Genomic DNA, 26,137 nt, shown 5'->3' on the forward strand with positions numbered 1-26,137 from the left:
TTATAACTCGGTGACATCTGACTGATTTGGTACAGCAGGTCACCTATGTAATAGATTGTGCATGAAACAGCGCAGGTCTTTGAATATTCATTGAATAGTAAGTTCAGCAAATGTATATTCCCTTTGAACTCACATTCAGCTACTTTGCTACTTTGCTCTAAAATATTTGGAAGTATTCAAATACTGTTAGATCTTTTTATGTTTTATGAAGACACTGCTGAAAAAATACGTGTTTTCTTGAGAAGCCCTTTCTGAATGCCTCCTTCAACAAAAATGTTATGATTGTTCCATCAACATTGAATAAGCTCTTAACATATGAAAACATGTCATGTCATTTTTTTTAATTTGTTTATATTTTTCTTAAACTTTTCAATTCTGTGTTTTTTACTTAATTATCAAACGCACTCATGTTGAAGTCTCCAAAATATTTTTTTCTCAGACTTTTCGTCAGATTGAGCAGATGATATATGATACAATTCATCAATGGTTAACTATTTTGCTTTGTATTTCTTTCCATTAAGCTCACTGGAGACAATGTACAATTGCATTGCAACAATGTAACTAACAAACTAACCAATTGAGAATGAGTTTCTAAGCATTGCATTGTATGTAGCCTATGTATGTCTTTTTAAAATTAATAATAATAAAAATGAGCGAAACAGCCTGGGTCTCGACAGTGTTACATTATTATAACATCCATTATCATCAACAGTGGTGTAAAGTAACTAAGTACACTCAAGTACTGTACTTAATTACACTTTTGAGGATTTTATTTTACTTTACTGGAGTTTTTCCAATTTTCAGTACTTTTAGTTCTACTCCACTCTCAGAGGCAAATGTTGTACTTTTACTCCACTACAATTATTTGAAAACTTTAGTTTCTAGTTATTTTGTAGATTTAGATTATTATTACAAAACATACATTAACCACTTCAGCTCTTGAAAATAGCCGATCTACAAGCATTGTGAGCATGTGAAATCTGAAATGGGACATTCTGCATAATGAGTCCTTTCAACTTTTGGTACTTTTAAGTACATTTTATACCAATACTTGTACTTTTACTCAAGTACATTTTTAATTCCGGACTTTTACTATGATACTTTTACTTAAGTAAAAAAAAGTACTTTTCCCACCACTGAGCATGAAGGACACACTGGCCCTTTAAGAAAAGGGGGCATTGGCTTTCTTGACGTCACTAGAGACTAGAGTGAAGTCTTTTCATTCCGTATTTCGTGTCCAGAAGATACAAGACCTACAAGATACAAGTAAACACACTGTAAGCAGCTCTCAGCTCTGAGGTCCTGATCAATGATCTGTATATTAGTGGTGGCCGGCCACGGCACCCTTTTGGAAGCCCAAATAAAGGTACGTTATGGACGGTGGTTCAGGTTGGGTGCAAAGCTCACATATTATAGAGCATAGTGGTGTTAACGTTAGAGCACTTGAGGTTTGTTATTGTTACACTTCCACTGGTGTAAAGTAATTAAGTACATTTACTCAAGTACTCTATACATAAGTACAATTTTGAGGTACTTTTACTTTACTTGAGTATTTCCAATTTTCAATACTTTTACTTCCACTCCACTACACCTCAGAGGCAGATAGATGTAGATTTGTATTATTACAAAACATTATCCACTTCAACCCTATTTAAACTTTGTCTATTTTCAAAATATTTTACCAAATACATAATACCTTGCTTAATGAGTACCTTTGCTTTTGGTGCTTTAAGTGTATTTTGATGCCAATACAATTCTTTTGTACTTTTATTAATTACATTTTGATTACTGGACTTTTACTTGTAACAGAGTGTTTCTGCATCGCAGTATTGATACTTTTACTTAAAGGTAGGGTAAGTGATTTTATTTTGTTAAAATAAGTGTTAAATAGCTTTATATTCTGATAGTAATCATTGCTATAGAGTGTTTGTTCAGTAACAGGAGTCTCCATGTCTCTCCAGCTCTTTATTAATCAGAAAATGCATTTTCAGGTCAGGATACCAATGTTATCGAATCAGGACAGAGAACTCAGACAGGATACAGATTAAACAAGCGAAATTGGAAGTGATGACAAAGAAATGAGCAGGCAAAATTGGAACTGGAACACTATAAAAAATGAAGCTAATAAATGGGTACTCTCTCCTGATCTCTCCTGAAATGGTGTCACCTACCTGAAAATGTATTTTCTGTCTATCAAAGAGCTGGAGAGACAGAGAGACCCCTGTTCAACAAACACTCTATAGTAATGAGTAGTATCAGAATATAGTGCTTTAACATTTTAACAAAACCTTTTTGTTTTAACCAATAAATATCACTTACCCTACCTTTAAGTAAAGAAATATAGTACTTCCACCACTGGTTACAGTTCATAACTACCTTGAATATTCACCAGATCATCATTGTACACTGTCCATGTCCCAGAGTTATGGCAAGGTGCACATAATTGACCAAACCTGTCTCTAGCATTATGTCGTTAATATGCCATTTGATATCAGATATTGCAAACAAGCGTCATTATTAAGGTCCTTACACACCGGGGCGATTTTTTTCATTCGAATAATACGTTTTTTTTTTTAACCTTATAAAGTCAATGCAAGCTTCCACACCAGTTTCGCAGAGCGAAAAAAGCGTCTTTTAATTATTCGGAACGTGTCTGAATTTTGAGTATATTCGCATATTCGCCGGTGTGTAAGGTAGGGTTGGTATTATATATATGTTATAGACTCTATAACATATATATAATACCAACCCTACCTTACACACCGGCGAATATGCTATTAATGTGGGGTTGTACTTTCTCTATAATATAGAGAAAGTACAACCCCACATTAATATCTTCTACTAATGTTGTCAGAGTACAAAGTACAACTATATGGTTATGTAATGTTTTTTCTGTTGTTGTTGTTGTTGTTGTTGTAACTCATTAACTGCCAAGGACAAATTAATTCGTCAAATTCTGCTATGGCCCAGCCTGCCAAGGACGAGTTTGGACGAGTTTTGAAAAAAAAAAAAAAGACTTATTATTATTATTATAATACCAGTGTAAAGTTTTGTAAAAAGAAAGAACTAAAAAGTAACGTGGCAGACCGTTCAAAACGGTGTGTGTATGTATAAAACGTGTATTTAGTGCATCTCTGTGGAGGTAGGTGGTCCCTTAGCCTTGGATCAAGACTGTCATAGATTTATTTTATTCTGACATTCATAGATACACAAATGTGATGCAAGGCTAGTGGTCCCTCAACTCCAGTGGCCACACAATACCATTATTCGTTTTAATTACATGTAATAACAGTATGGTGAAGCGCAGCCATTTTTGTTTTAAGGTCACGCCACTCTCTTCTCTCACAGAACGATGACACGGGCCTGTACGGCCACTTGGCCGGGGTCCCTAAGGCCCTGCTTCCTGGGGTAGGAGGCAAGAAGATACTGGACTTTTGGTGGGAAACCGTCAATACGTACGTTCAAGTGGCGAGTACAGGTTGTTGTACTAAGCCTTTTTTTTTTCATGTGCTTGAAAGATGCTTCATGCTTATAGCATATTGCATTTTGGTGCAATTTCTGCCCAACTCCGTCTTGTTGCAGAGGTTGAATTCGACTGAATTCTCATGTCCATATAGAACTAACATCAACCCCCTGCACTTCCATTTAGAATGGCTAAAAGTTGAAGACAAAATGACTGCTGCACTGCTACTTCCAACATGGAAGGTTTTACAATCCAAAACTCCCATCATTTTTGGTACAGTCAGCTGAAACACAATTTAGAGTCATATACAGTACATATGCCACTAGACAGGCAACACAAGGCCGGTTTTCACTTTCTAAGGCAAACACTAATTTCTTGAAGCACTCAGTAGAATACAGAGCAACGAAAACATGGAATTCCTTGCCACTGCTAATGACCAAATTGATAGAAATACCTGGGAATATATTTGCAGGATGTCACTGTGTAGATTTTATGCACTACTATTGTTAATGCATTTTTATTTGTCTACATAAAATGATTATTTACGTATAGGACTACAATGTAAATGTTCTTTTCTTGTTTTCTTTATGTTTTTAAATGTATGTATTGTTTTTATATGTGGACCCCAGGAAGACTAGCTGTGCTGTAGGGCACAGCTAATGGGGATCCTAACAAATAAACTAAATACTGTACTGTACTGTACGGCTCTCACATTTCTCTCCAGGCGTCAGCTGTTCACTGATGTCTATCTGGTCACGAATGCAGACAAGTGAGTGGAACTGCTCATTAATCTCACATTATTTACAAACAATCCATGATATATCGTCGCTGAAATCTCATTATGTCCAAAACCGTTCCTTTTCGGTTGGAAAGGAATTGTTCAGAAATAGTGAAAAATTGCCGATCTACAAGCTCACAATGCGCCTCGCATAGTGACGCATTGTGAGGTTGTAGATCGGCAATTTTTACTACTTTTGCTTGACACTCATGTATGGCGAAGTAGGGCATTGATGAAAAAACATAACATTTTCAAATTTGGAGATACAAGGTTTGTGCCTGACAGCCACAGCGATATTCAGCTGTCACTGATGGTGGAAGGGCCTTTCTTTTTTTTTTGATATATAATTTTTATCCCGCGATTTTGTAACCCTTTTTTCACCCGGTGCCAATTTGCTAAGTGATCCTGGGCACTACACTCCCCCCACCAGCCTAGGGAGGCCACGGCCGAGCTCATTCTTCCTTCAGTGCATGAGAGCCAACTGACCTTCTTGTCACATGACAGGAGGGAGTTTCCCTGGTTGGACGTAGCACGTGGAAGGAACACGTTATTCCAACCAGTTCCCTTCCCCTCCATCAGGCGCCCCGGCTGACCAGGGGGAGGCAGTATAGTGACCAGGATTACTACATGTTTTTGTGAGGGTATTAACTACCCTAGGAAACACGGGGAGAACAAGCAAACTCCACACAGAGGGAAGGGCCTTTCTTTGCATATTCTCTGTTCTCTGGCTCCCCTCCACATGGGGGTTTGACCCGAACCACAGGAGCTTGTTGGTGTGGTGTGTCTTGCTCAAAGGCACCTCAACCCGTCTGAACCAAGGGTCCAAATGGACCCTTAAGAGGTCTGTAACTGAGAGTGTATAAATGCCTTACAGGACCATTTGGTTCCATTTGTACAATTTTAGTTAAATTGCCACTGAGGATTTTACAGTGTAGATTGGGGTCCCAGAGATACAAATTTGTATCAAATGGGGGTCCGTGGCCTAATGCATATAAAACTCGGTGTCCTTAAAATTCGAAATGTTGAGAATCACTGAACTACTACCATACTGGAACCCCAATCTACACTGTATTTTATTTAACTCTCAGAATTACAGACCCGTAAGGGTCTATTTGACCCTCTGTGGTCCTCAGGAATACAAGAATGCTCGCCCTGGGGCAAATGCGGCGACATCGGAACGGTCGCCACCAGGTATTCCTAAAAGATCCTAAAACCCTAACCTTAATCTCAGTCAAAACTGTGCCTAACCCCTAAACGTATTCCTAACCTTAACCTCAGTAAAATGAATACAAGAGTACGAGAACCGCTGGGGGCGAGCGGTCCGCGAAAAAAAATGGGGGGCGACTCTGTTTTGGGGCGAGTCTTCCGGTTACGGTCCTTGGACCCAAACAGTGTCTTAGAGATGATGCTGTGTTATTGTTGCAGGTATAAGCACTATGAGCGCTGGGCGACAGCCAACGACTTCCCAGTGGAGAACGTGGTGAACGACGGCAGCACCACGCTGGACGACCGCCTGGGGGGCGTGGCTGACCTGGAGCTGGCCATCCGCAGCCGCAAGCTGCAGGATGACATCATGGTGGTACGGTCTGCTGTCTCTATGGCTCTGAGGTTCTCTGTGCCTCTCTCTCTCTTTCTCTCTCTTTCTCTCTCTCTCTCTCTCTCTCTCTCTCTCTCTCTCTCTCTCTCACATTTTGTTTTGGGAGGATGATGTCACATGGCTGTTAGCTGAACAACTCTGTTCAGTGTAACTGAACAAGGCATCGGTGTGTGTATTCCATGAGTGTCTACCGTATGTATACAGTATGATGGTGTTGTGTTGTAATAATTATGTTGCTGTCGGGCGGAAACCTTCCGTTACTTTTCAGCAAATGGAAAAAAAGAACTTATGTTCCAGTGGATCCAATGTAGTTATTATTTAGTCACAAGCTCTTGTCAATACTTTTCAGTGGTTCAATATTTGTAAAAACCCACAGACACACATAACCACTTTCACTTTTAAACACAATTCTAAAATAGGGAAAATAGATTTAGGCAAGAAGTAGGACATTTATCTGTGGAAAATATGGAGTCTTTCTGCCCGACAGCGATGTTTAGTGTTGTGATGGTGTTGTTTTGTGATATTATGTTGTAATGGTGTTGTAATGTTAAATGTTGTGTTTATGATGGTGTTGTGTTTGTGATAGTGTTATGTTATGGTATTGTGTTTGACAGTGTGTTATGTTATGTTGTATTGTGTTATGACAGTGTTATGTTGTTTTGCATTATGACAATGTGTTGTGTTGTATTGTGTTGGTGAGCAGATTGCAGGAGACATGCTTTGTGCAGACCACAACTTTGACATCGCTCAAGTCATACGCTTCTTCAGGTCAAAGGTAGAATTGTCATTTTGTTTGTTCTGTGTATTTTGTCAAACTTGTATACATTGTGCAGTACAGGACAAATGAATGAACATGATAGAAACAATATAGCAGAAAACTGAACATGTGTGTAAAATTAGAGGAAGATTTTCTACCAAAATTCGACTGTTCCGAAATCAAATCACCACGTCACCTGGCCAATCTGTGAAGCCGACGGGTTCGGCTGGCCAACCCATCCCAAATACGCGGGATTTGGCATGTCCTCAGAGCTGCAGAAAGATAGATACAGACATTCACGTTTCTTTGCTTCTAGGAAACCGCTGGTCCGAATTCCCACTCTGCACTGCACACCACATGGTCATATGGCACACGCTCTACAAGTTTTAGGTGGTCAAAATACTGCTTCCCCATGTTTATTTTTGGTTTTAGGGACAGAAAGTAGACCTTTCCCAGATGACCTGAGAGATCTGGATGGTTCACTGTATTGTACAAGATCAGACATGTATTTTGGCCCTAAATCATTCAAAGCGTCATAGACCTTCATCTCTAAACAACCAATTCCAGGATGTTTTGGATCCTAGAAATACATTTACAGAATTTTCTTTTTTACATTTTTACATTTTTGTATTATTGATTTCCATTTGCTGTATGGATAGATGCACTGTAAAGTTCAAAGGGTTATCCATTTGTAAGTCTGAGATGGTTCAAATCTAACCAAATCAACCCTTATTTGTACACTCAGAGTAAAAATAACGCTGAGGATCTTACTGTCTAAATGGTGTGTTGTTGTGTGCTCTGTAGCCTGGAGAAGTGGCCATCTACTATGAGCTTGAGGAAGGAGAGAAGAGCAGCTCCAGGGGGATTGTGGAGGTCTGCCCCAACACACACAGGTCCGAACAATTAACACACTGGTCTTATCAATTAACTTATCAGACCTTTGAGCTCATGCCTCCTTCAATGCAGGAGAGCCAACTGACCTTCTTGTCACCTGACGGGGGAGTTTCCCTGGTAGGACATGGTGCGTGGAAGGAACGCGTTATTCCAACCAGTTCCCTTCCCCTCCATCAGTCAGCCATTATTTTATGAGGTGCATAAAATGTCATACAGGTTACAGTAAAAACAAACAATTAAACATTTTAAGTTCTTTGTTAAAAAAAAAACATTTAAAGTAAGGACATACTAATAAATAAGATTAGTAAAAACTGGAGATTGCATTAAAAGTAAAAGAACAAAATACAATTCATCATGAAATCTGTTTTGATATAGAAAAATATAGATACTGATGCAGATAAATATAGATAGCTATATAATGGGGGGGAGTTCTAGGCCTTTAAACAAGAGTGATGTAAGCTTGCTCACTGGTTCCAGTCAAAATCCTTGAAGCAGCATTCTGTACAGCATGCAGTTGCCCCAATATTCAAGCTTGCTGTTGTAATTGTATGCATTAGTTTCCCAGTGTCAGTTGGAAAGAGACAAATATACAGTTTTAGAGAGTTCATTTGGTCAAATGTAGGTTTGGCTACAGTAGAAAGGTTAAAGCCTGATGGCCAATCTACAAGCTCACAGTGCGTTTGTGTTGCGATGCGTTGAGAGCTTGTGTCTCGTGTCGGCACGCGATAACGTCGTAAGGTACTGTATAAATGAAGGTTCAGACGGCTTGCCTGGTATATGATATTATACGTGCAGTATGCAAGTTTAAAATTTGCTAAAATGTTGGATCATAGGTGATGCTGTGTAAATTGCACTTTGCATTGTAGTCACATTCGGTCAGTTTTCTTTTGTTTTTGTATCAGGGTAACTCGCTTCCTGGAGAAGCCCAAGGAGGGCGTGACAGCATCCAGATTGGCCAGTGTGGTGTTCTACTGTCTCCGTAGCAGCACATTACCATACATCTCGGAGTTCCTGGCTCTGCAGCCGCAAGCCAAAGACAGGAGCTTTGGCCGATTCTGGGTTTGTAAACAGAACATTTCCCCCATTCAATACACTTTCTACCCCCCATATGAGGTCATATGACCAGTGAACATATAACATGTACTCCACTTCACCTTACAGTAATAATGACTATTAATAAAAAAATACTACTAATAATTGACTTCCTGTGTTTCCTGTCTGTCCAGGAATGGCTTATAAATGAGAGGCAGCTGGAGGTGTTTGGGATGAAGTTACCTACAGGTTTCCAACTCATTGGGCAAGTGGTCAGTACCTTTACTCTTGTTTTAGAAGAGTTACTACTACAAATAGCATGAGGTTTCTACACCGTGCTTTGCCATTTATGTTTCAATGCTTTCAGAACCATGACATTTTCCATTTGTAAGCAATGAAATGAAATGGAAATAGGTCTATGTGCAGTGGAGTGGAGTTGGAATTGGACAATTATTTGCAAAAGCATAAATCTAGGACACGTGTACAGATTATTCAGGATTTTATTTGTATTGATCTGAGCGGAAATTACATTTTCCATCCCTCTATCCCCTATTCATCTACAGTATTTGGAGACAGTGTCTTGCTCAAGTGCACTTAAGCAGGACAGACAGACAGACAGACAGACAGACAGACACTGTGTTACCAGTTATTTGACTTTTAACTTCTGGTTGTTTTGTGTCGCCCTGGCAGGGTCTCTCAGACTACACCAAATGGCTCACTCATTACTCTGCCAAGCAGCAGAACAATCCTGCTAATCCAATCATATGTCGATCATACGCCAGGTAACACATCCAGTCATCCACACAACATGTACAGGGAACATTCATACAGCATGATGGAAATCTATTGGTCTATATACCGGAAATCTACTGGTCTATTATACACTGGTAAAATACTGGTCTATATACTGCATTTACTGGAAATATACTGGTCAATATTCAGAAAATATCCTAGTCTATATACTGGAAATATTCTAGACTATATGCTGAAAATATACTGGTTTAAATAATGGAAATATTCTAGTCTTTATACTGGCAGTACTGCTTTCTCATTTGAACACTGGAAAATGTCCGGGGAATCAGGTCGGGACATTGTCCGCTGTTGGCCTTTCACACACGTAGCAACAAGAGAATGTCCATTTCAGATGCATTCACACATGAAGGTAAATAGCCCGTTTGATAAGGTGAGGGGCGGTGTCTGGGTAGTAGACGCACACATTAGCTACTCCCACTTAAATATAACAGCGTGAGTAAGATAAGAGGATCAAATGCAATAACTTTTTTTTTTTTTTTTTTACATCCTTCCACAGAACATGACATTGAATTGCTTGACATGCGGTCTGATGCACCCATACAAAACACAAACAATCTTTCCTACCATAGTAGGCCTAAAGTAGACAACGAGCTACAACCTACTTTTCATCAAAACGAGCGTCCTCTGAGCTGGAAAAATAACATTGGTCTCTATGTACAGACAAGTGCACGTGTAACTCGTTGTCTACAATTGATAAAGAGACTTTGTGTTTTGTTTCACTTATGAGCCATTTCATGGAAGTTCAATCAGTGAATATTTCCAACTAAACTAATAAAAAGAAGAATGAAACTGGATTTCAGTTAAATACTGTATCTCTCTCTCCAAACGGCTCAGGAGGAGGGGAGGCTCCACTCATCGAAAATAGACACGCCATCAACATGTCCACTCGCTGAATGTAAATTCACCGGGCTATCACCGTGTCCATTACATACAGCCCCTCCGTTTAAAGTCTGGAAAACTTCCATAATACAATGCATGACAGAAGATCAGGTCTGGGTTCCTAAGGCGGTCTTCTGCTGTACAACAGGAAACGTAGCTCCGTCACCTCACACATCCAAACTGGTGCCAAACACCTTACCATGTGCTCCTTTGGAGCCCACCAGCAAGGAAGAGAATGGGTAAAACAGGATCCTCATTTCACCTGCCCGAGAATTGAGACAAACTAGGTCACTACCGGTCTGTTCTCACCTTACCAGACATAATAATTGTATCTTGAGTCTCGAGACATTTTGGCTCACTGGCACACTTATGCTAAAGAATGCTGTGGATTTTTGCAATCCAATTAGGAGAAAAAAAAAGAATATTTACTATTTTGTCTGTCGAACTGGCACGCAGGGGAGCCCAGTCAACAGCATGGTGGGGCAGTGCATTGGATTTTTGGCTTGGATTTTTGGTTCTCCACTGCACCTCTGGAAACTGGTGCAGTCTGTTCAAATATCCAGCCCCCACACACTATTATCAATGTGTTTTCAACATGTCAATGCTGATATGGTCTCTGGGTTCTTCACAGGGTGGGACTCATGGGAAACCCCTCTGATGGATTCAATGGAAAAACCATCGCTATGTCCATCTGCAACTTCTGGGCTGAAGTTACCCTGGTGGAGAGCCAAACTCTGGTAACACGCACACACGCACGCGCACACACACACACACACACACACACACACACACACACACACACACACACACACACACACACACACACACACACACACACACACACACACACACACACACACACACACACACACACACACACACACACACACACACACACACACACACACACAGACATACTATTCTAAGCACCTTTAATTGACTACATTCATTCATCCTATCTGTCATAACTTTAACATAATCTTCATTGTACTGCAGAATGTGAATACTAATTATTTTAGCATAATGTACTACAACTGGAAGGACTTACTTATATTTCTATTCTTGTGAGGACATTTGGTCCTCATATGTACAGAGCAGTGACACACAAACCGGTTATGAGATATAATGTAAAGAAAGAGAGACATTATGAGATATTATATTCTGTAAACATAATGGATGTCTATGTGTTCCAGGTTCTACTGCCTCACCCACTCAACGACCCCACAGAGTTTGGAAGCCTGCAAGATCTGTTCTTCATCAGCCGCAAGGAAGGGTGTGTACACAATGTACTGATGTACCACCATGGTGCCTCTGTTTCTTCACTCCTTTACTTGAAATGTACAACTTAACCTAAGGAATGGGTTGCTTTTTGTGTGGTGCAACAGTGAAGAAAGGGTGCAGTAACTGGTGTGGTCATGGTGCTGGTGAACAGAGAGTGAAGCCTACCAGAAACCAAGTCTATTCCAATAATGTACTTTAATGTATTATAAATCAATGTAAATCTATTTCAGGTACCTGGGAGGTCTGAGATTGCTTCAGGCTACCTGTAAAAAGTTCTATCAGTTTTGCTTCAAACAAGGGTAGGAGTGATGACACTTGGCTCTAACATGAATAAATACTGGCCAGGAGTTTGATATTTCTCATTGTCAGCATTTGTAATCTAAGTAAAATACAATTTCCTCTGTCTCAGTATTACTTTGACGAAGCAGAACTTCACGCTCAAGTACGACACCAACATTCCTAGACAAGTGGTGAGGATCTGAGAAGATCAACACAGATTATAGCCCAATGAAGAAATTAAAGATTCAGTAATTGTATGAAAGAGACTTTTGTAAATATACATGAAAGAGGCTTTTGTAAATATGCCACACACAGAGGACTTGTCCTGTAATTACTGTTATATTAATATTATTATCATTTATTATACTTTTCACTGGTCATTGTTACAAGTACTTTTCTCTAATCATCAATTGTTTGAATCTCTGTGTTTTTCTCTCTGTTTCGCTGCAGGGCCTTGCTGGAAGCAGGTAAAGAATCCTGTTGACTTTGTAACTTGCCTAGATTAACCAAGGCTTGGGTTTTTGAAGCTACATATTAAAGACTATTTCAAGTTAATCATTTCGTTTTTAAATCTTCCTTTGCAGTGCCATCGTGTCAGCTACCCTAAAGTGTCTTATGAAATTCTACAACATCACAGACAGTGTGAGGATGTTAGACTAGTTCCCCAAGTTCTATTTATGCATGTGTGTTTTTGTCTCTGGAGCATTCTAGAACAACAAAATCTAAACCAATCACATTCATCTGTTATTGTCATGTTATATATGTTGACATGTTCTAGGACCTCCCTAAACCGATCAGAGCCAACTTCATCCTTAACGTGGAGACAGATGAGCTGTTCATCACAGCGGGCCTACAGGACCGAGTTGTGCAGGTCAGCAACCTTAAACTATGTGTGGTGTTGTGTTGTGGTGTTCACCAGTGACCACTTACTGTACATAGTATCTATTCAAACCTATCCTAACCTAATTCTATCATCTATCTGATGTAAAACTAGAGAGGTGTGCTCAGTGGAGCACAAATCCCCTTCCCTCCCCCCCTCCGTCTTTCTGTGTGGGTGGGGCATGTGATGACAATGTTTTGTGGGGGTGCGCTTTCATGAAAAGGCATGTGACAATGGTGGAAAATGTTATGATAAAGGTTGTCAATTATATTTCTACAGGGACGGCATGTGAACACACATCAGCCCAGGAATTTCATTCACATAATGATAATAACGATAATAAGTACTAGTTAAAGCATGCAGACAAAACACGGCAATCAGCTGATCAGTCAGTCTATGAAAGCAATACAAACTAAAGGGACCAGCATGACAGGACAAGTCCTCTCTGTGTGTGGTTTGCACTCTATACACTGTCTATAGTGCACAAGCGTGTCACCAGGGGGTGACACGCAGCAAAGGTCGTCGGGACTCGGATTACCAGCCTAGGTGCCCAGACGGCTATGCCAGCCGCCCGGGCCATAGGTTCATATGTTGATGGCACTTGCAGTTTTGCAGTCTATATCAGGAAACTGCTATTGTCTATGATTTACTTCTATAATTATCTATGATCTACTTCTACACTATCTATGATCTACTCCTATGCTATCTATGATCTAGATCTGCTATCTGCTTACATGAGCCCTTTAATAACACTGGAACATTGTGCTATGTTATACTGTACTAGACCATACCCGGTGAAGGGCGCAGGCGAAAGTAGTTGCAAACTTGGGGTTAATGCACGTCCTGTCGCGCGGTTTCTCCCCCGCGCGCGTCCCGTCGTGGCGCCCCCCCCCCCCCTCCTCATCCCCGTGGGTCCCGTCGCGGCACCCCCCGGCCCGCGGTCACCCCTCCCCACGGGCGGATATATATATATATATATATATATATATATATATATATATATATATATATATATCAGCACGGAGAATGGCGTAGGCATGTTACTCGTCATCCCCACCCCCCCCCACCCCCCTCGCCCCGGGTCCCGTCGCAAGCAAACACACACACACACACACACACACACACACACACAGAGATCGTACAGCGCGTGTGTGTGCGAAAAAAGTCTGCTGTGTTTCCACTTTCCACAGTAACTGCACTGAGAGAGTGGGCGGGGTCTATGGTGTTGAAGCAGGCTAAGTTGCCTTGTAGGCATATTGTAAGCGCTTTAGGGCCAATATTGGTGGTATTGTGTTTTGGCGTTGGTTGTGAAAGTGCAGGTGGGTGTGGGGACGCGCTGTGAGCTTGTAGATCGGCTGTTTTCCAAGAGGCAAGGTATATGTGTGAAGGCGCTTCGTTTGGCCTTCTTTTCATAGACCTCGTTGCTTGTAGGGTTCGTTTCGTTTGGCCTTGTTTTCATAGACCTTGCTGCTTGTTTCTCTCGCGAAACCTGGCAACGACACATGCGCAGTTTGATCAAGAGTCCACCCAAGACACAAGCTGTGTGGTGTGACAGTGCTGACTGCTGAGCTACTTAACCTCTACAGACCAAGACATCTACTTCCACATACACACATATGCAAATATAGTATAGATAGTGATCTACTATCTACCTGTATGCATACTAATCTATGATCTTCTCTCTGATTTGCATTGTTCTCTTGTTGATGATGACAGAAAGTCATTACTGCTCTGCTCTTTACAGGTGTATCAAGGTTTGGTCTACATGGATTTCAGCAAGCAGCTAATGGATGAAAGGGGCTATGGTAATGCTGCTGTACAGCTGAACAGCCCACCAACCTGCAAAACATTCTCCCTCACACATCACACCTCTCTGTGGTGGTAGTGTGTGGGCTTGTCTCAGCACATCACCGCCCTCCTTTCACTCATCTCACATCCTGTTTCACATCAGAAATACAATGAATATTCTTAAACCTGTGAAATGATGATACCATGAGTGTTTATTTTTTTCCTTTGTGTGTTTCTCCAATATCCTCAGGAGAGTACATAGACATGGACATGACGAGTCTTCCTCCATTCTGGTTAGCGTATCTGAGTGACCCCAGTGACTCCGGACGCATTCACAGCAATGTCCGGCAGCGCTGGCTCAGTGGTACACTTCATCTGTTCACCTGGTTCACAGACACATTGGCCTTGTTTCCTGCTAGCAGGACAATCAAGGCCACATGCATTCTATCTGCTGCTGCTTGCCTGGTGCCTGTTTGCTTGCTAATTACTTTCATTTGTCTTTGTTTTCCAAGTCACACATCAACCACAAAGTCAGGATTTCTGTCTGTGACACTGCCAAAACATTCTGTGACCCAAAAGTGGGTTGCAGGACACTGAAAGGCTGAGCAATGACAAAAAGTTTAATTGATAACGGCTTGTCATTAAATTATTTTATTTTTTATAAATTACATTTTCTTATGCATCTGTTGTCTTGTAGGTGTGCAAAAGTTTACTGCTTGACATACTCAGGAACATACAGAGTAAAATACATTTACTCTGTAAAACACACGTGGAGTTTAAAATGAATGAAATAACACAGGATTTTACTATGTGCATTTCAGCTGAGATGAAAACACATATCAATGCTGAAATGCCATTGAGCAAGGCACTGAACCCCAAACTACTCAAGGCAGGCACATACGTAGTAGTGCAGACACCCTGTGCTATGAAAATATTTATTTTGGAGATGTGTCTTTGTGATGAACACATCAGATTTCAGTTATGTGAAATGACATAACTATACTTAACTGGATCTCTTTCAGTCTTACATGGCTAGCTGCTTTCATATGGAGCCAGCAATTTGTTTGTGTCTGTTTAACTACTTGTATCTTAACCTCTCTTGGTCAGGGGAGCCTCTGGTGGTTGAAGCCATGAAGTCATTTGCTGAGCTCACCGATAACGCCAGGTTGGTTCTGCGAGCTGTTTGGATCTGTTCTGTGCTATTTTGTTTATCCACAAAATGTCACTACACATAAGTGAAAATACTGTGGTGTACATTCATAGACAAGTGGTTAATACCAACATATCCAGACCCCCATGCTGCAATAGGATTGCTTCTTGCATGTGCCACTCCTATGTCTCCCTTTTAGCTTTCTGACATGTATTTTTAAACAAATTAAACAAACGCACCTGGGGCTGAAAATCCTGCATCAACATTTCTAGTTCTATGCCTCTAAATTGTGACCTTCATCTTTGAACTTGTAAACCTGAAAGTCAATCATTTCTTCAGGGCAGCCTATCATTCTATCCTATTATGTTTAGCGAAAATCTGCCCATCTGTTCCCATTATCTTTCTACGAAACAAACAGACAGACAGGCCTGCCACGCATTGCTGCGCACAATAACATTAAAATACAACGAGGAATGAAGCATCTCCTCTTGTTTCTTTGGTGTCCTGGCTCTACAGGGCAGCTCTGCAGGCCAGAGACTGGAACAGGCTAGCCCAGCTGATGGACCAGAACTTTGAACTGCGGAGGTAAGCAACCTTTTGAGTGTGCAGCTGCTGCAACCACTTGAACCTTAGCGTCCCTATTCGGGGGTGAACATACAGTGAAAATATATTGAGCGAGCATTGCGATAGTTCAGGCAGGCACAACAATCAGGTATTTCTCCACACTCAGCCTCACTAGCTCCCTTCATTCTCATCTGCTAACAAGTTCATACAGTACATACATACAGTACACCCATGGTGGTTCTCCAGGCTCAGCTCTCTCAGACTCCCTTCATCAACACATACACCCTATTGGTTCATTCAAGGCAGTTTTTTTTAACCAGAACACTGTTCACTTTTCATATTTCATTCTCAGCATTTGTCACAGCACTGTTTTGCAGCCTGTCAGTGATCAAACTCCCTCCACCTCCCCAGCCTCCTCTTTGTGCCATCTATGTCTTCTCTAAGTTAAATGTATGTTTCTGTGGATTGTATGATGTTATATCTATGTATCTTAACTTATGCCCTTGAAGTGTTCAATGTTATGTTCATGCAATAACTCTGTATCTTATGCTCTGCTTCAGGGGGATAGTGATCTCAGATTCTGTGTCATGCTTGCGCAGATAATCTGTAGTATCAGAGGAGCAGTCACACCGCCAAACAGAATGCAATATCATTGCAGGATTGTATTTTATGTTTCATTCTAATGAAAGTGTCTGACTGAATTAGTGTAGTGCGAAAACAGGAAGGGGATCCAGTCCAATCATATACATAGGGTTTAAGTGGTTAAACTAACAGACAAATGTACTGTTTGTGTTACGATTGTGTTTACAGGTCTGTCTACACAGACGATTGCCTAGGTCCTGGGAACCTCAAGATGGTACAATTGGCCATGCAGGTTGGTCATTTGTCTGAGATCTTACTGTCTTTTACAGTACTGCTTCAGTACAGTACAGTTCTTGAATGTCTAACAGCATACATAATCCCATACAGGAAATAAATTATATGTAGTTAAACGTTTCAAAATGTTTTAATAACTATGATGTTTTTGAAAGTGCAAAATATATCAAAAATATATTCAAAGGTTTTTGTTCCAATTTTCTAAGGCTATTTCTCCTTTCTGCAGTTTGGTTCGGCTGTGAAGCTGCCAGGCAGTGGTGGGGCAGTCGTGGGATTGTGTCTGGACCAAACTAAACTGGTAAGTAAGCCACGGTACCCTGATTCATACTCTATCGTATGACTGTGTAGAAATTAACCATTACATTGGCCAGCAACAGAGAGCTGCCCTATGTGTTCCTGTTAGCTCAGACATTATTTATGAATATTCTCTTCCAAAACTAGAATCCAGAAAGCCAAGACTCTACTGTAGCTATCTAATAAATAATTTAGACTTTTAGTTTAGATATTGTTGCCATGTCAGCTCTGAACAAATAGTTCTCAAATCAGTTTCAAAATGTCGCTGATTCATGAGCCCTTTAGTAACACTGGAATATTGTGCTGTGTTATACTGTTTGTGTGTGAATTGTGTGACAGTGCCGAGTCACTTAACTATAATCCCCAGGACTGTTTTCCATTCTGACCAGGAAGTTAATTACATTCTCCTGGTGGTGTCTGCGTTCCACCGCGTCATCCCAAAACCTATACCACTTGTGCAAGGACGCGCTGTGATTGGTCAGTAGCCACTTTGAGTGGCAGTTGGGGCAAACGCTCTCACCAAAACATGATTAACTATATTGTCCCTATCGGTACATAACTCGAACGGCGCTGAGTCGGCCCAAGCGAACTTCGCAATGTTCGGCGCGGCAACTCGCTCGCTTTAGCTCGCTCGGTGGTGCCTCGCGGTTATTGTGGCCAGAGGCACTTCCGCGTTGGCCACAGAAGGGGGGCGTGGTTATAGCACAAGTTGTATAGGCTTTAGTATGTCGCCGTTCCACCTGTCTCAAACTTCCTGGTTGGATGGACAACCAACCATTGTGGGATTACCCAAACCATGCTGTATATTTAATCTGTTTGATGTGCGTGTATATTTTGCTTCTGATTGGCTACTTTAAAGACACCATCCACCTTGGCTGTGTAGCAGGGCACTTATACGTATATGCCATTATAGTAGAATCATTGTACATAGAACTCACTAGAATCAGATTAGATTTGTAGTTCTAATTTTAATGTATTACTTTGTGTGAGAGCAACCGACCAAGTCAAATTCCTTGTATGTTTGACCTTACTCTGCATGGTCTGCCAGACTGCCAAGTAACTCTTTCTGATTGTGATTCTAATACTTTATCCACTAGGTGGCGATGAGACAGGCTTTCCAAGAGGCAGGCTATGTGTTCTGTATGATTGTTCCATATAATCCATCTGCCAGCACTTCACCTCATCATCACAGTTGAATCAATCTGCCAGAGATCTGGGATATAGTGATAGATGACGTGAACAATATGTTTATAATCTATAATATATGACATATCATCAATTAAAATCAACACAGACACTGTGTTAATTGTGTAAGGGTTGAATGAATGTGGAATGTAATGGTGTTTTTTAGATTGAATGTGATTTCTATGCAGAATAAAGGCAGTGTACTGTACAGTGTCGTTTTTATGTGTTTTTGTCTCATGTCATCGTTTCACAATGAAACACTCACCATAATTCAACACATCTACTTCCAGATGCATGCATATGCAAATACACATTCAAACATGCAGGTTTGTTTGTGGGGACCATCTGTAAATGTCCATTGGCTACTGTATTATTGCTGTTAATTAAGTGTTCCTTTATCCTTGTTAAACTCAGAGCAATTTGTACACTCAGAGAGATTTTATTATTTTATGTGGCTGTGGCTCTAATTCTAAATTGACCATAAATAGCCCCTTGGTGGTGTGAGTGAGACATCTAATGTCCTCACTTTCCATAAATCTCTCTCTCTCTCTCTCTCTCTCTCTCTCTCTCTCTCTCTCTCTCTCTCTCTCTCTCTCTCTCTCTCTCTCTCTCTCTCTCTCTCTCTCTCTCTTTCTTAAAATGTCTATCCTTGAGTGATCACATTGTAGCTGGAAGGGAACTTGTTCCGATTTGGCTCTTGGTGACAAGTTTCTGATTTTTGGTATGGTGTGTGGTATGGTGTCAAAAACCATCGCAAACGAGTTGGGCTCGCCGCCCCCTAGTGGCCCGTTTCCAATATTAGATTAGATTAGTCAGTAGCCTATATGGTTGAACTTGAAACCCCTAATAATTTATACAATGGATTAAATAGCATACTAAAAATGTAGGGAAATGTAAAATCTGGAAGGGCATCATTTTCAAGATGGTGTCCTTGGTGGCTGCTGGGAGCTTAAAATCTCTTTCATTACTCAACCAGGATAGGTGTTTTTTTTTTGTCTAACCCTAGGTTTCAGGGCTCAAGGAATGTGACTGAATCAGTACAATTACCATCAGTTAATGATTTTATTGCCAAATTCAAGATGGTGTACCAAAAAAAATCATAAAGATTGTGGATTTGGCAATAAATAATTAACTGATTGTAATTTTACTGATTCAGTCACATTGGAGAAAAAAAACGATAAATTATTTGGGGTTTCAACCATACCTATACCTATCTAATATTGGAATTATTGCAAACGGACCACTAGGGGGTGAGCCCAACTCGTTTGCGATGGTTTTAGAAAACCTTATGCCCATACCTACACCATACCACAAATCTGAAACTTGTCACCAAGAGACAAATCTTGATGATTTTTGACGAGTTCCCTGACTTCCCTCCCAGCTATTGTGGTCCTCTCAATGGTCGAATGGTGCGTACACGTCACGTACACGAACACAAAAATACTGAGCATGTATAATTTGACGTTTCCTTTTCGGGGGCGGGGACACTAGCAGCAGTATTGGCCACAGCTGCGTCGCGCTGCGCTGCGTTGCGCTGTGTGTGTGTTGTTGAGTCTCCTGTACTGTAGGCTGATATTACTGTACACTGATCTCCTCTCATCTATGAATTGTTCCGTAAATCAATGGAACCGTGAACCATGGCAGCCAAGGAGGACCTCTACAGTAAGATCATCCCGAGGAGACTGAGGCACAGCCGACCGGGAACTACTGTGAAATGTGGATCCAGTCTGGACGTCCTCTTATCAATGGGCTTCCCCAGAGCAAGGGCGTGAGTACAGAATAACCTAACGACAGGACATCATCCCATTTGGGGATTTTGAATTATTCCAACAATTTTACACTGTTAAGGAACCCGCGTCCATCAGTTATAGCCATGCTCAGATCAGATAAGTCTTGTACTGTATGAGCTAAATAACTGTCATCATTATAACGGGTTAAATGCACTACACACAGTCACAGATCAGAACGAATACCAAAACGCTCGCCCAAAAACACAGTAGCCCCGGGGCAAATCCGGGGTCCTTGGAACGGTCCCCGACCCCATCTGGTGTTCCTAAAACGTTATCTCAGTAAAGTATGCCTAAATCTATAACCTTATTCCTAAACGTAACCTCAGTAAAACTATGCCTAAAACCTAACTTTATTCATATTCGTAACCTCAGTAAACTATGCCTAAACCGAACCTTATTTCTAACCTCATCCTCAGACAGTAAAACTTTGCCTGAATCTAACCTTATTCCTAAACGTAACCTCAGTAAACTATGCCTGGTACCTAACCTCATTTCTTCTAACCTTATATCCTCAGCAAAACTGCATAAATTTAACCTTATTCCTAAACGTAACCTCAGTAAAACTATGCCTAAACCTAACCTTATTCCTAAACTTAACCTCAGTAAAGATATGCCTAGCGGTTAGAAATAAATGTAGGGTTAGGCCCTAACCCTACATTTATTTCTAACCTTATCCTCAGTAAAACAAATACAAGCAGCATAGAAGAACCGATGGACCGCGAAAAAATTGGGGGTGAGCGTGTTTTGGGACGAGTCTTCCGGTTACCACAGTCACAGATTAGAACACCTCTCCCGTGCATACCGAGAATAGTCATGTTTAACATTTGTGTTGCAAAATAGGATAAGCATTGACCAAATTGTATGGGCTAATTTAGCCTATATGTTGCACCTTGGAAATGTTACTTATTTTTTCCTTTTATATGGGGACCAAGGCAGACTAATCCCCCCATTAATCTCCACATATTTCTTTTGTTTGTTATATTTTTTAAGTGGAAACAAGACTTCTTTTCAGGAGGCTACTATGGTCTTGCTTGCAGAATCTCCACGCATCCCTTTTCCCGTTGACGCTTGTAGGCTACGTTATTACGCTGCCTGCGGATGCAGATAACGGTTTACGGGTCTTTATTATGGAACGGCCGCTACTATGTACTACTGTACTATGTATATTTTAATGAGCAATTGTTATAGTTTAGCCGAATTATTTATGAATGTTGGCAGTCCGTCGCACAATGTCTGGACTTGTCTGCAAAACTTGAGAAGATAAGAGAGCTTCATATACTACTGCTTTAACTGGTGATGAATCGGAAAATTGGAGTCAGGAGGCAGCATGAGTTTCATAACTCTCTCTCTCTCTCTCTCTCTCTCTCTCTCTCTCTCTCTCTCTCTCTCTCTCTTTATCTCTCCCTCTCTACAATATCTATCTCCACTCCCCCCCCCTCTCTCTCTCTCTCTCTCTCTCTCTCTCCCTTTGTGTGTGTGTGTGTGTGTGTGTGTGTGTGTGTGTGTGTGTGTGTGTGTGTGTGTGTGTGTGTGTGTGTGTGTGTGTGTGTGTGTGTGTGTGTGTATTGTCACAGTAATCAGCACCAGTCACACTGAATGGGGGACTGTCTTGTGTGTGACTCTGGTCAGCACAGTGAGTTCACAACTGTTGGTGTGTGACAGACGCCTCACTGAAGGCCTGGACTGTACACCAGTGGTTCACAAAGTGGGGTCTGAGGAATGCCAGGGGTCCTTGAGGGGGTTCCAGGGGGTCCCCAGCAAAATTAGATCGCTGATATACAAGCTCATTATGCACCGTGATGAGACACACTGTGAGCTTGAAGATCTGCTTTTTTGAAAAAGTATTGCAATCATTTTGAATATTTTTGTCTTGTATGTGGAGTCCCTGCTGGCACAACATATTTTCAGATGGGGGTCCTTGGCCAAATACATATTAATTTGAGGGTCCTTGACATGAAAAAGTTTGAGAAGCAGTGCTGTAGACAGCAGATGGGATACAGTCTTAGTGCCATCCAGTGGCCTTTTAGTGGTTCTGTGCAGGTCATGTCAAAATAGATTTTTTTGTAGCCATAAGTTGTTGAAACTTTCATGTTGGTAGGCTTGTTGTTGTTGTGTGTGTGTGTGTGTGTGTGTGTGTGTGTGTGTGTGTGTGTGTGTGTGTGTGTGTGTGGTTCACTCAGAGGAAGTCTGCTGTGGTTTCGCTGAATGGACACAGCAGGGCAAAGATACACCCCCGCCCCCGGGCTAACCCTCCGCACACAGTTCCTTAGAGAGACCGCAAGCTCTTCAGACAACAACCCATGAAATACCCCCACTGGCCCACAGCCCTCTGTGTGTGTTCTCACTGTCTATTTCTCTGACCTACTCTCTTTCTCTCTATCTAAAGCATTGACCCACTAAATATCCTGACCGACTTCAGGTCGCCTGGTTCTGTTCTAACAGGATTATTCTTATTCAACACTCCACACAATCCATTGTTTTGGTTCAGGGGTCTCTGTCTTGTCTTGTTTTGCGGTCTGAGAAAGAATTAACCGGCTCGAATTTATTTTGGTGGTAATAAACCCATTTCTTTTGGAGCATATATAGTACAGTAAAATGTAATACACTTTTTTTTAATGATAAACAACAGAATTTTAGAATGATGTTATATTTGCATGGCACATTCTATAAGTGCTTCAGAAAAAAAAAAGAGTACCAAAACCTGTCACCAAAACCTGTTCTGCCCGGTTCTCCTCAGTGGCTGGAGCAATTGATCTGCATTTGCACACGGGCATAGCCTGAATTTTCATTTCGTTTCACTTCATTATTCAGTCTGAAAGCCCTCTCAATGCAGCCGATTTCTGAGATGGGGGCGTGGCCAAAGTGGGACTCCACTATGAACCAACGCGATTGGTTCATACTGGATTATCCCGATCTCGATTCGTCGTACAGATTTTCAACCGAGAAACACCCGCCTTCGACAGCGTCACCAGACCCTGAATGCGAAGCAAAGGATTCAGGGGGTGGAGCTAGGCTAACACGGGCATTGACCATTAGCATATGCACCAAACAGCGATGCCTGATTTTCACTTTCCCAAAATGTAAGCTGTTTATAGCGTTTTTATGTTAACACCGGAGATTCGGGCTATGGGAGCTATCGTCGCCATGGTTACAGCCGTTGCCATGGTTATAGCCCTTTAAGCTATGGGATGATCATCAAACTGCTCATGTGTGGAATCTTTGGACCCACTCTGTCATACTGTTGCCGTCCGGCACACACAGAGAACGCTCTTAAACTTATAAAGGACTTTAATTTACGGGCCGTGTACACTCACACTGTGTTTTCAGAGTGAGAGGTCGCTTTGGATATCAAAATCGAATTGAATCCAGGTTGTGGATTTGCTCAAACAGCTTAAACATCAACTTCTCATGGTTGTGGGGAGAGAGAGCACATCCCCGCACTATGGAGCAGAGCGTCGGGTCCGTGGACCCCCGCAAAGCATTCACTGGGGGTCCGACCTGCCTACATGCTGTGCATCACAACAACTTGTGTGTGCGTGTGTGTGTGTGTGTGTGTGTGTGCGTGCGTGCGTGCGTGCGTGCGTGCGTGCGTGCGCGTTGTAAGTGACAGGCAGACATCGACTGTGTAGGATCACACATAACTAAAAGTCTGCCCAATATTTTCAGTGCGCACATCCCCTGGTATGGACTATAATAATAACAATAATGCTGATCTATTGGCTCGCCACCATATGAATATATTGGAAGGGGTCCTTGGGGCCAAAAAAAAGTCTGTTAATACTTTCACTGCACACATCCCCGGCTAGTAGTTATAACAGAGGCAAGAAGAGGTGTGCATAGATGAGCCACGTGGTTCATTGCAGATATTTGACTCTAAACCACCAAACAAGAAAAGAAAAAGCCATTATGTAACTTTCTATCACTTTGAGTTTCCTTCCTCTATATGCAATATACTATGAGGTCTGATGGTTGTGAAAATGAAATCCTTATCTCATACCATTGTCAATGGCATTGTACTAGGGCTTTCACGACTAGAGATTTTTACTAGTCGACTATTTTGACCCAGTGGTGGTCGACGAGTCGATATCTACCAAAAAGTCCTCCTGCTTTTATTTTTATGCCGTTGTAAGGGAAACGCTTCTGGCACAGCAGCACAGAAGCACAGCAGCGTCTCCAAGGATCCTCAAAAGGGGGTTATGCCCAATAATAGGCAATTATTGGGCATACGTTTGACCCCCTTTTGATAAAAATAAAGGCAGGAGGATAATAATAGTAATGAGCCATTACTATGGCCCGGGAACCATTGATCCCCAACGCTATCTACATACTCACAGTTACTATTTGTTTTTATTCAGGCTATTGCTTTAACTGTGTGTGAATGATTAAAAGACAGACACATGTAAGGAAGAAAGAAAGAACTAAAGAAAGAGCCAGGAGAGAGTCTCTCACAGCCCTCCATTATCTCCAATTCTTTTTCAGTGTTAACTGTGGCTGTTTCATTAGTACGAGGCATTATCTGACATCATTGTTAAGTCTGAACAGTAGTTGGCTCTCTATGGCTGAAACTATCAGCCGTTTCCTCTGTGCTACTAGAATTCATGTTGTGGTTCGACATTCACCACATGGTAGCTTAGAGTTTTTTTTATTGTGGCTGAAATCAGACTGAATTTATACTATAATTGATGATGTATACTGCTGAAAACATCTAGTTGACTGTTCCCAATTGTTGTGAATTTAGTAAACCTTAGTTGAGGTCTTAAGCTTATCCCTCTATTAAGGGTGGTGTTGAGTGATAAGTACTTCTCTGTATTCAAGCAACGAGCTTGGAGAACAAGATGACACCAGGCAATATCACTCAACAAATACTGAAGCTTGTATAGAGAATATACAGTATAGTACAGGTCACATTATGTGAATATATGAATCGTAACTGATACAGAAAGGAACAGGGTATATGAATAAGTCAAATAAAATATGATGTTCTAAAATGTACTGTAGATGAGTTGCACTTCAACACTTGCATCTCATATCATTGGGCATGCATTGTCCCGATAAAGCAGTGACTTTGGCGTCATGAGCATATGTGTATGCTTATGCTATGCAGATGAGAGTGAATCAGTACCTGTTGAACAGAACAGGCTAGGACAAACCAAAGATTTAGAGGGGATGTCCCTCTGCTTCCTGTGTAGATACTGTTACATTCACAACTGCTCTAGTAGCCACAGAAGATACTATCCTTTTCACAGTTGTAATGCATTGTAACATTGATTGTCTCGACTCTGTAACACAAAAGCTTAGGATGGTCAATTAGAAAATTGGTTTTAGGATTGTCAATTAGCCCTGGCTGGATTAGCCAGGGCTAATCCAGCCAGGGCTTTTTTTTGTGAGATGTTCATAGTGACAGAACATTATGCAAAAAAAAAAAAGTCTTGCTAGACGAAATTGAAATCTCGAGATTTCAATCTCGTCTAGCGAGACTTCTGTTTTTTTTTTTTTTTTGGACAGTGTTCTGTCACTATGAACGTCAGATCTCACCAAAAACAAACCAAAAAAATAAAATCTACTGTACCATTCATCCTAAGATATCATAACATCATAGAAAAGGTAAGAAAACCTTAGTCCAAAATTCTCCTTTCATGCAAGAGTGACATTTGTAGCATTTGTGGTGGCCTTTATGGGTGTAAGTGAAATCGCTTTTGGCTCTGTGTTGTTTAGAGGCCCCTCAGTGTCGTGTGATACAAATTTGGGGTAGATTGGACATTGCATTCATGATTTGGGCATGGCCTATATGGGGAGTTGTGTCATGATTTAAGGAATCCAGCAATTTTCTTTTTGAT

At 41.2% G+C, this 26,137-nt stretch overlaps 2 protein-coding genes across 2 annotated transcripts in view; both read left to right on the plus strand.

Moving 5' to 3' along the window:
- Nucleotides 1–1,212: 1,212 nt before the first annotated feature.
- Nucleotides 1,213–18,641, plus strand: gkup (glucuronokinase with putative uridyl pyrophosphorylase). Its single transcript, XM_084064977.1, has 23 exons — nucleotides 1,213–1,366; nucleotides 3,349–3,455; nucleotides 4,188–4,232; nucleotides 5,667–5,820; nucleotides 6,542–6,613; nucleotides 7,400–7,488; nucleotides 8,392–8,548; nucleotides 8,716–8,793; nucleotides 9,212–9,303; nucleotides 10,845–10,950; nucleotides 11,407–11,486; nucleotides 11,725–11,793; nucleotides 11,904–11,964; nucleotides 12,224–12,240; nucleotides 12,358–12,415; nucleotides 12,552–12,644; nucleotides 14,398–14,458; nucleotides 14,692–14,805; nucleotides 15,549–15,606; nucleotides 16,108–16,176; nucleotides 16,966–17,029; nucleotides 17,258–17,329; nucleotides 18,423–18,641. Exons 1-23 carry the CDS (start codon nucleotides 1,310–1,312, stop codon nucleotides 18,519–18,521), a joined length of 1,872 nt encoding a protein of 623 aa, XP_083921103.1. The 5' UTR covers nucleotides 1,213–1,309; the 3' UTR covers nucleotides 18,522–18,641.
- Nucleotides 18,642–20,029: 1,388 nt separating this feature from the next.
- Nucleotides 20,030–26,137, plus strand: part of ubash3bb (ubiquitin associated and SH3 domain containing Bb) — a 42,681-nt gene continuing 36,573 nt past the window's right edge. Inside the window, exon 1 of the mRNA XM_084065516.1 lies at nucleotides 20,030–20,278. Within this exon, the coding sequence (XP_083921642.1) occupies nucleotides 20,148–20,278 (131 nt within the window). The 5' untranslated portion in view covers nucleotides 20,030–20,147. The remainder of the gene's footprint in view (nucleotides 20,279–26,137) is intronic.

This window comes from Gymnoscopelus microlampas (genome assembly GCF_963454915.1).
Source record: "Gymnoscopelus microlampas genome assembly, chromosome: 8".
NCBI lineage: Eukaryota > Metazoa > Chordata > Actinopteri > Myctophiformes > Myctophidae > Gymnoscopelus > Gymnoscopelus microlampas.

Excerpts from the sequence above, each read along its gene's own strand:
- gkup (XM_084064977.1), top strand. The coding sequence starts at position 1,310 with ATGATCTGTATATTAGTGGTGGCCGGCCACGGCACCCTTTTGGAAGCC. Across the intron at positions 4,233-5,666 it reads CTGGTCACGAATGCAGACAA|GTATAAGCACTATGAGCGCT; the intron begins GTGAGTGGAACT and ends TTATTGTTGCAG. Across the intron at positions 9,304-10,844 it reads ATATGTCGATCATACGCCAG|GGTGGGACTCATGGGAAACC; the intron begins GTAACACATCCA and ends GGTTCTTCACAG.